Source organism: Artemia franciscana, unplaced genomic scaffold, assembly GCF_032884065.1.
Source record: "Artemia franciscana unplaced genomic scaffold, ASM3288406v1 Scaffold_1633, whole genome shotgun sequence".
Taxonomy (NCBI): domain Eukaryota; kingdom Metazoa; phylum Arthropoda; class Branchiopoda; order Anostraca; family Artemiidae; genus Artemia; species Artemia franciscana.
The window spans coordinates 59,384-70,444 of NW_027062895.1; the positions used below are offsets into that span (position 1 = coordinate 59,384).

General features: G+C 31.9%; 1 protein-coding gene across 1 annotated transcript in view; it reads left to right on the plus strand.

Annotated features, from left to right (window-relative positions):
- LOC136042632 (WD repeat-containing protein 82-like) overlaps positions 1-10,784 on the plus strand; it is a 43,869-nt gene extending 33,085 nt beyond the window's left edge. Inside the window, exons 6-7 of the mRNA XM_065727597.1 lie at positions 8,129-8,248; positions 10,581-10,784. Coding sequence (XP_065583669.1) covers positions 8,129-8,248; positions 10,581-10,769 — 309 coding nt within the window. The 3' untranslated portion in view covers positions 10,770-10,784. The remainder of the gene's footprint in view (positions 1-8,128; positions 8,249-10,580) is intronic.
- Positions 10,785-11,061: the final 277 nt, after the last annotated feature.

The following is an 11,061-nucleotide window of genomic DNA, read 5'->3' on the forward strand; positions in this document are numbered from 1 at the left end:
ATTGTTCTTACGATTTGCCCCATTTTGGGTGTCTACCTAGAAGCATCGAACTAAATCATTCTGTAGTTGAGAAAGAAGCAGGTGGGGAAATGGTATGTTTAAGTTTAACTAAAAGCGTAAAGCATTTCAGAGTTTTCAGAAAGTGATATTCAGAAGATTGGGCATCAGAAGGCTGAAAGCTAATTCCTGTAAGTTTGATTCACACATATCCTCTGTCTTTTTAAATATAGAAGCAAGATTGTCCGGGAATTAATTATTTACCTGAAAACAGTTTTCAGAGAATTCAGAAACTGATATTCAGAAGGCTGAGCATCAGAAGGCTGAAAGCTAATTCTTGAAAGTTTGATTTGCATATATCCACTGTTTTTTTTTAGATATAGAAGCAATAGTGTCCGGGAATTAGGTATTTACCTAAAAAAAATTCAGAGTTTTCAGAAGCTGATATTCAGAAGGCTGAGCATCTGAAGGCTGAAAGCTAATTCTTTAAAGTTTGATTCACACAAATCCACTGTTTTTTTAAATGTGGAAGCAAGATTGTCCGGGAATTAAGTATTTACCTGAAAACAGTTTTCAGAGTTTTCAGGAGCTGATATTCAGAAGGCTGAAAGCTAATTCTTGAAAGTTTGATTCACACATATCAATTGTTTTTTTAAATATAGAAGCAAGTTTGTCAGGGAAGCATATATTTACCTGAAAAAAGTTTTTTTTTTTCCAAATTAAGATTCATTTTGTATTTAAAAAAAAACCTGCCTTCATCAAAATTGGAAGCCATTTTGTGCCAAAAGCGTTGTCAATGCACACAAGCAGAATCGACGGAAATTATTTTTACGACATGACGAGGTATTGTATTGTATCAGATTAACGACGATTCTTAACTACTCAGGTCCCTGCGTCGGCCCTGCAGTGCATCACTGTAGCATGGTTCGATCTCTGGGTCCCCTATTACTAAGCTAAGGTCAAACCCACTGCGCCACCACAGGACGACATGACGAGGTCATTATGCTTACGGCATATTTCGAAAATTATGCTTGAAAAATTGCATCAATTCGCTCTTTATGCTAATGATCAAACCTTTCAATAGTAGTTTCTGTGAATAATTCCAAACAAGAGAGGAGTTGTCGCTCCCTCAGCACCCTTAAACGGGTCCTTTACCATCATTCTTGGGGAAAAAGTAAAATTTTGCATTTTTTAAGCTTTGAATGTCAGGATTTATCATATATTTTGATTTAATCGCATAATTTTCATCAATATTTTTATCCCTGTATGGTGCCTCTTTTTCGAAAATTGTGCCATTTTTCTTTTCTTATAATTGTTACAATTAACTGAAACACTTACCTGAAGACAATTTAAACTTAAAATCAGAGAATTTAAACAGGATTAATGGCTGACATATTTGGAGTTTGCATAAAAACCTGATCCTTTTAAAATACTTGTTTTTTAATAATATATGTCATTATTTTAAATATATATATAACACAAAGGCTATAGGCCTATTGTCGTCAAGGTCTCATTTCTTAGTATTGGTTTTCTTTTAGCTTGACTCTCTTCAACGTCAGTTCAATATCATAAACAACTAATTTTTTTTCTGTAGTGAAAACTGCCGTAGATTAGTATTTTCTTCTGGGATGCTAGTTGTAAATGTAATGCATTTACAATCAGGGTGTTTAAAACGAGTAGTATTTCAGGAAGAATCTAGGGCATTAAGTTGAAACTTTCAGCACACGTTAACAGGGATGTTGAACTAGCCAAAATGCGTATACTACTGCAACTAATGACACTACTACTACTGCTACTACAGCTAATGTTACAACTGCTACTACTGCTGCGACTGCTTCTGCTACAAGTTCTACTTGTACTACAGAAGGTAAGGGTACTATAGTGAAATTTTCAAGGAATGTTGAAGATGATCGTGATCTTAATTGAAACACACTATGTGGATGCAGATTATTACAGCTGTATTTTAGCAACAGCTTAGAGTATTTACTTGAAACTTTTATTGCATGGTTGGGGGTGGTCCTTTGAACCAACCCCTAGACATTATTACTATATTATCCCTACTGCTTCTTCTACTACTACTAATAGTACTATTGAGACTAAGGGTACTAAGGAGATATCTTCATAAAGTGTGTGTGAAAGGTATGTTAAATTAAATTTAAATATACTATATCTAAGGAGCCTGTCAATTGGCCGTGTCATCAGTATGTCCAGATCGGCCTAGAGTATAATGTTGAAACTTTCAGAGCATACTGAGAGGTATGTTGAGATAATGAAAATCCTCTGTTTGCATACTACTAGTAGCAGTGATGGTACTACTACAGCTGTTAGTACTAATATTGCTAAGGCTAATGGCATTAATATGGAACTTAGGGCTGTTGAAGGGGATGTTGGGCTAAATCAAAACATATTTTGTGCATACTGGCTATCGACGGCACATATCCAATATCTCAAAATGGCTTCAAGCATCTATTTAACCTGATAGTTGAAACTATGAGGGTACGAGGAAGGGATGTTGTACTGGATCAAAAAGGTGCAATGTGAATAGGTATAAGGTATAAACATTTATACAAAGTTTGTGTTGCTTTAAAACTAAATCAAAAGGTACTATGTGAATGCTGGTTTCAAATAAGACATCTGAGCAATATCTAAAGAATGATTGGGAGTATTAAGTCGAAACCTAATTAGACATGATACACTAAGTCAAAAGAGTGTAAGTGCTCCTAGGTTGTCAAATGAAATCGATCTTTGGTAATGATATTAAGTTTTATTTTTCAGGAAAATTTGAGGAAATGTAAAAATGAAATTAAACAGTAGTATGTGCGTCTGGATTTTCAACGGGCAATCTTTTCTTTTTCAGCACAAAGACTTTATCAATAAAAAATGAACAGGAATCAATTTAAAAAACTTTTCTGGTAAAACAATTTTTTCAAAGAAAAGTAAAGAGCTATATTAAACCAAAAACGAGCCGAAATGAAGTCAAGTAGTTTCCAATCGTATAAATACCAACAAACTACCATCAATAAGTAAATGAAACCCAAAAGGAACATAAATTTCAACAAATAACTTGAGTCAAACACAAAGCGTAAACGAATAGGGCTGTCGCTCTCCATGCCCTCTGAAGACCAGGACATTATTTGCAGTTTACTCAAAAGTAAATAAACTTTAATTGTTGTAACTTTTTGAACTTTAATAAACCCAAAATTTTTTTGACTTTAATATGTAAATATCAGTATTTTTTTAAACTGCTAATCCAAATTTTTTTTTTGCTGTTTTTTTTTCTCAGCAATCTCGCTTCTGACGTTTTTTTTCATTGTTTTGAGAAAAAGAAACAGTCAGCTCGAAATGTGACTGTTTTCCGTAAAGTTATTTATAAGATTATAGCACTTATAAAATTTGTTATTTTATAAGAATTTCTTATAAAATTTTTATAAAAAAAATTCAGTATTTCGTCCTTTGCCCCTGTTTTATTTGAAAATGATGCGTAAATAAAACTTATAAAACATCAATTACTGATTCATGGAATATCTTTTTAGTTTGCTGAAGCGATATTTAGAATCAATAAATGATTTGCGAATTCATGTGCAAGCTATGTAATTTAAAGTCCGAAGTGTTGATACAAGGCTATTGTATCTAGTTAATGTTGTTAACGTTAATGTTGAAATTTACCGGTGAATGTCCGAAATTCTATTTTCTCTGCTTGAATTCAATTAGCTTTGCGAGTCAGCTTTTTCAGTCTTATGCAACCTATGATGGTAAACTTTAAAGTTAGGGTAGATTAGATTATATTAGTTTAGATAAGGTTAGGTTAAATTAGATTCGGTCAAATTTGGTTCTAAATATCAGAAATGGGTTTAAAACATAAATTAAGCTATCCTAAATCAACCTAACCTTGTCTAAGCAAATCTAATCTAACCTAATGTGTCATCAAACTTGCATTAAATTGAAAAATTTGACTGGCAACGCTGACTAAATTCAAGGAGAAAAAAAAAAGGTTTTTCGGACATTCACCGATGAATTTTGACATTACTAATTTGCGGACATTCACGGTAACATATATACATATATACATATATATATATATATGTATATATATACATATATATATATATATATATATATATATATATATATATATATATATATATATATAATATATATATATATGTATATATATATATATATATATACTAGCTGTTGGGGTGGCGCTTCGCGCCACCCCAACACCTAGTTGGTGGGGGCGCTTCGCGCCCCCCCCAAGCCCCCCCGCGCGCGTAAGTCGTTACGCGCCATAATAGTTACGCGCCATTGTAGTTGTGTCCCTATGTCCCACCTGTGAATATAGATATATATATATATATATGGTTTTAACTACGTAAAACTTGCGAATATACAACATTCTTTGCTGTCCCATTGTCTTTGCATATAAATAGATTGTCAGGTTATCCCCCTGTTTCCCCCGGTGTCCCCGTTGTAGTTGTGTCCCTGTGTCCCGGTCGTCATTTATATTCCCTGTGTCCCGGGTCCCGGTCATCATTTGTATCCCGGTGTCCCGGTCTGTATATACATTCGTTTTTTAGTTTTGTTTTTCTCCTTTATTTTTTTCCTTTTTTTTCTTTTTTAGCTTATTTAGATTTTTAGATTTTTTAGTTTTTTTTATTAGTTTTTAGTTTTTATTTCTTTTTAGTTTTTTTGTCCCGGTCGTCATTTATATCCCCCTGTTTCCCCCGGTGTCCCCGTTGTAGTTGTGTCCCTGTGTCCCGGTCGTTATTTATATTCCCTGTGTCCCGGTCGTCATTTGTATCCCGGTGTACCGGTCTGTATATACATTCGTTTTTTAGTTTTGTTTTTCTCCTTTATTTTTTTCCTTTTTTTTTCTTTTTTAGTTTATTTAGATTTTTAGATTTTTTAGTTTTTTTATTAGTTTTTAGTTTTTTTTTCTTTTTAGTTTTTTTGTAGTTTTTACCTTCTTTTTAGTTTTGTTAATTTTTTTTTTTACTTGTGTCCTGGTCGTCATTTATACTCCCTGTGTCCCGGTGCTTTGTTGATTGCTAATCGAACATTCCTTTTGTCCTGGTCGCTTTCTCTTTGAGTGTCGTCATTTATTTTTTTCTTTTTTAGTTCTTTTAGTTTTTACCTTTTTTAGTTTTTTTTTAGTTTTTAGTTTTTTTAGTTTTTTACCTTTTTTTAGTTTTTTTAGTTTTTTAGCTTTTTTATTTTTTTTATTAGTTTTTAGTTTTTTTGTAGTTTTTGCCTTTTTTTTTAGTTTTTTGTCCTGGTCGCTTTCTCTTTGAGTGTCGTCATTTATTAGTTTTTTCCTTTTTTTTTTTAGTTTTTTATTGGTTTTTACCTTTATTTTAGCTTATTTTTCAGTTTTTTCGTTTTTTTTTAGTTTTTTTTTATTTTTTATTTTTTTTAGTTTTTTACCTTTTTTTAGTTTTTTTAGTTTTTTTAGTTTTTTAGCTTTTTTACTTTTTTTATTAGTTTTTAGTTTTTTTTTGTAGTTTTTGCCTTTTTTTAGTTTTTTCAGTTTTTTTTTTAGTTTTTTATTGGTTTTTACCTTTATAGTTTTTTTAGTTTTTTAGCTTTTTTATTTTTTTTATTAGTTTTTAGTTTTTTTTGTAGTTTTTGCCTTTTTTTAGTTTTTTCAGTTTTGACGTCACCTAATCCAGTTTTTTCAGGTGACGTCACCTGACACATCCATCCACACATCCATCCACACATCCACAGACAGACAACTTATTTTTATATATATAGATATATATGTATATATGTATAATATGTATATATAATATATATATATATATATATATATATATATATATATATATATATATATATATATAATATATATATATATATAATATATATATATATAATATATATATATATATATATACATATAATCTATATATATAAAAATAAGTTGTCTGTCTGTGGATGTGTGGATGGATGTGTCAGGTGACGTCACCTGAAAAAACTGGATTAGGTGACGTCAAAACTGAAAAAACTAAAAAAAGGCAAAAACTACAAAAAAAACTAAAAACTAATAAAAAAAAATAAAAAAGCTAAAAAACTAAAAAAACTATAAAGGTAAAAACCAATAAAAAACTAAAAAAAAAACTGAAAAAACTAAAAAAAGGCAAAAACTACAAAAAAAACTAAAAACTAATAAAAAAAGTAAAAAAGCTAAAAAACTAAAAAAACTAAAAAAACTAAAAAAACTAAAAAAAGGTAAAAAACTAAAAAAATAAAAAATAAAAAAAAACTAAAAAAAAGGAAAAAACTGAAAAATAAGCTAAAATAAAGGTAAAAACCAATAAAAAACTAAAAAAAAAAAGGAAAAAACTAATAAATGACGACACTCAAAGAGAAAGCGACCAGGACAAAAAACTAAAAAAAAAAGGCAAAAACTACAAAAAAACTAAAAACTAATAAAAAAAATAAAAAAGCTAAAAAACTAAAAAAACTAAAAAAAGGTAAAAAACTAAAAAAACTAAAAACTAAAAAAAAACTAAAAAAGGTAAAAACTAAAAGAACTAAAAAAGAAAAAAATAAATGACGACACTCAAAGAGAAAGCGACCAGGACAAAAGGAATGTTCGATTAGCAATCAACAAAGCACCGGGACACAGGGAGTATAAATGACGACCAGGACACAAGTAAAAAAAAAAATTAACAAAACTAAAAAGAAGGTAAAAACTACAAAAAAACTAAAAAGAAAAAAAAACTAAAAACTAATAAAAAAAACTAAAAAATCTAAAAATCTAAATAAACTAAAAAAGAAAAAAAAAGGAAAAAAATAAAGGAGAAAAACAAAACTAAAAAACGAATGTATATACAGACCGGTACACCGGGATACAAATGACGACCGGGACACAGGGAATATAAATAACGACCGGGACACAGGGACACAACTACAACGGGGACACCGGGGGAAACAGGGGGATATAAATGACGACCGGGACAAAAAAACTAAAAAGAAATAAAAACTAAAAACTAATAAAAAAAACTAAAAAATCTAAAAATCTAAATAAGCTAAAAAAGAAAAAAAAAGGAAAAAAATAAAGGAGAAAAACAAAACTAAAAAACGAATGTATATACAGACCGGGACACCGGGATACAAATGATGACCGGGACCCGGGACACAGGGAATATAAATGACGACCGGGACACAGGGACACAACTACAACGGGGACACCGGGGGAAACAGGGGGATAACCTGACAATCTATTTATATGCAAAGACAATGGGACAGCAAAGAATGTTGTATATTCGCAAGTTTTACGTAGTTAAAACCATATATATATATATATATATCTATATTCACAGGTGGGACATAGGGACACAACTACAATGGCGCGTAACTATTATGGCGCGTAACGACTTACGCGCGCGGGGGGGCTTGGGGGGGGCGCGAAGCGCCCCCACCAACTAGGTGTTGGGGTGGCGCGAAGCGCCACCCCAACAGCTAGTATATATATATAATATATATATATAATATATATATATATATATATATATATATATATATATATATATATTATAAGAAAATTTTTCAGTAAAGAGTAAATGAAATTGTTGCTGCAAGGGTTTCACGACCACTAAAGAATAATATGTGGAATTTCATGGGAATGGAGTTCTGCTCTTATTTATACTAGATTAATCATTTTAACCTTTTTTTGTTTAAAATTTCATTTATGCATTCTTAGTAATTTATTTTCGTTTTATATTTGACTTGACTTTTCATTTTAATTGCTATTCTTTTTAGGTTTCATTGGTTTATTGTATGATTTCACTTCTTATCGTTATAGGTTTGCTGTTACTCTGTTAAAAGTTTTATTTAACAGCGATTTGGAAGATCAATTTTGACTAAATTGTAAAATCAATTTCGATTAAATATCAATATCGATTAAATTATCGATTAAATTTCGATTAATTAAATATCGATTAAATTATCAACAACGTAAAGTTGTGTATTCTTACGGAACTAGTTTTAGAACTTTTTTTCTATATTGGTTGGCACGCAGCCAAAAGTAAAACTGAAATCACTAACTCACGGTCTATCTTAACCAATGTAATTTGCTGTATACATGGCTATAAAAGAACATTTCTACAATTCTATCTACTTTTAGGGTCATATGAACCCCAAGGGAATACCTCTTGAGGCTTCGTTCTCTCCAGATTCCCAATATGTCATCAGCGGATCAGTTGATGGTAGAATACACATTTGGAACGCTGAGGGGGGTCATAAGGTAAGGCTGCTCGTGATGTTTTATGTCTTGACATTGGTGACATTTATTTCTTGAATATCCTTATTATTCTATGAATCAGATCGTCCCCCTTTTTAAAGTCTTTTAAGTATTTAATCGACTTAGAAAAGTCGTTACACATGAATAAAGCATGCTTCCCTCGGAAGTGTCCAAAATTACAAAAAATGAAAACTCATAAAAAGTGAATTACTCAATAATTGTAGAAACTGGTAATAGAAGTAAAAAATAGAAGAACTAATATAAAAATAAGTTGCGTAATCAACTGAGGTAATAGAAAAATAGAAATAAAAGCGTAGCGATAAAAGCAGAAAAGTTATACCTCGTGCAAAAATGACCGTAATTGCTAGAGAAAATAGATAAGTCGCATGCAATAGAAATAGAAAAAATAAATTACAATAATAAAGCATAGAATACGAAAAGGTGATAGAGAAGTCTTAATTTAAGTAGGAAAGTTGTACCTCACTTGGAAATTGCCTAAGATTGCGAAAGAAAGAAAAATCATAAATGGTAGAAAAAAACTCGCAAATGATAGAACTAATAGAAAAGAAGGAAAATAGATAAATCACTTTTAATTAGAAACGTCGTCTTATAGAATAAAATTAATTTAAAAATTTCTTTCACAGCATGGTTGCCGAATTTTAATTATACGTCATAAACAGCACTACAATTAAACGTCATAATACTGACGTCATAATACAGCACTGAATTAAACGTCATAACGCATTTCTTATCGATATACTTCGACCTTCACGTCAAACATAATCCATAGTACAAGATAAATAAAAAAGATGAGTCAAAACTAAGTCAAAAAGTCAAAATGAAAAAATAAATAGACTATTATATTTCCCTTATATTCCTGGCTATTATACCACTCAACAAAACTCGGAACAAAACTTCCGATATCTGTCATGTTTTGCGAGGATGGGAGTCAGTTTGGGGACTTTTTGGAATTTTATACGGGGCGGTCTGTTGTGTGCAGGAAGGTAGGGTTCGGGGATGATGGAACGTAATCGGGGAACAGACAGGGTCTTGGTATCGAAAGGAAAGCACAGGAGGCTCCTTCACTCTGCCAACGTGGTGAGCTTGAGCTTGCCTAGTAGATAATGATATGGAATCTTCCCTTCACCATTTTTGATTCTAAGTGCTCGTTTTTGGACATTTTCAATCTTGATATGCTCTGAAGAAAGACCAAAATGTCATACGGGACAAGTTAACTCCATTGTTGGCCGAATAAAAGGACAAAGATCCTAAAGTGGAAAAGATCCTTGGGGGGACCAGAAAATTTAATCAAAAGTCTTAGAAGGGAAACCGAAGGAAAAGCTTGTTTGAGGATGTTTTGGACATGGGCATCTCACTTCAAGTCGGCAGTAATTATCACCCCAAGTAGTTTAATGCATATGTTAGATTTTGGGAGGAATGGGGTTTGTGAAAGTACGGGGGATTTTAAAAAATTAACTGTCATAACTGACGATTTATTACCGTTAACTATCATCTTCGACAAAGAAGCCTCCTGTGTGACATTGTTAAGTAGTGTCATAATTGAGCTTTTAATATTTCGTCGACAAATCTCAAGCGCAGACAGATCATCCATATACTTCCATCGCTCTTTGTGGTCAGTCACGAGGCTATTAACCATTATAAGTAATAAAATGGGACCCCTCAGGGTTCCCTGAGGGACTCCAAAAAAGATAGGGAGTCGGCATAAACATTTTTATATCTAAGCACTAGAGAACGATTTGTTAAAAAGAAGGCAACAATTTTAACTAGAAAGGGACTCGCTTGAAATTCCGTCAGCAGTTTATTCCCAAGGATTTGTGGTCTATTAGATTGAACTCTTTCTGTAGATCAATTAATAAAATATTCAACCAAGTATCAGCGTTTTCATGGTCTTTAAGAATGGTGTCAAGAAGACTAACAAGGTAGTATGAAGAAGATGTCTCCTTCAGGTTTCCAAACTGTTGTAAGTCAATAAGTTCAAGAGTCTCTGCCTTTAACCAATTAGCCAATCTAAGAAACCCTCGTACATTTTTGAGAAAACTAGAGTCAAGGGGATTGGTCGTACTCCAGTAAAATCATTCAGACCTCCCTTTTTTTGGATTGGAGTAATATACCCCAGCTTCCAGCACGACGGGTAAAATCCGGAATTACTAATATCGTTAAAAATACTAACAAAGGATGTTGATTGTTTATCAGAGAATGCTTTTATTAGATCAATTAGGATATCAATGGGACAAATACCAGTTTTTTCAGTTTCTGTATTTTTTCCATTATTTGCTTTGCTGGAATTTCCAGAATTTATCTTTTGGAGTCTTAGGGACAAGATGGTTTTCCGAGAGAGTTTGCACAATGCCAGCTTGGTTTTTATTCAGCTCATTGGCTGTCTATTCAGGCGGTTCATCCAGAAGAAAATCAAGGTTCTTGCACGAGCGACCCCCTATTTCTTTCGCTTTCTGAAATCACTGGTGAGGTTTATTCTGTTTTAAGCAATTTATTCTTACAATAACGAGAATCAGAACGACGTTTTTCTGTCTTTATTTCTTTACGGCGGGTTAAGGCATCATCTTTCTTTCCAAAGCAAAAACGTTTTAGTTTTTGATGGATTTGTTCTTTTAGTTGTTCATTAATGTAGGGTTTATCTGTGGAACATACCTTCTTGGTAACCTCTGGGAAACATTTTCGTAATTGTTCGTTAAACTTGTTTTAAATAAACTAGCCTTTGGATTATGATTTACACACGACACACCATCATTCCAGCTCTCGGATATAATCCAAGATCCAAAATCATAAAGACATTG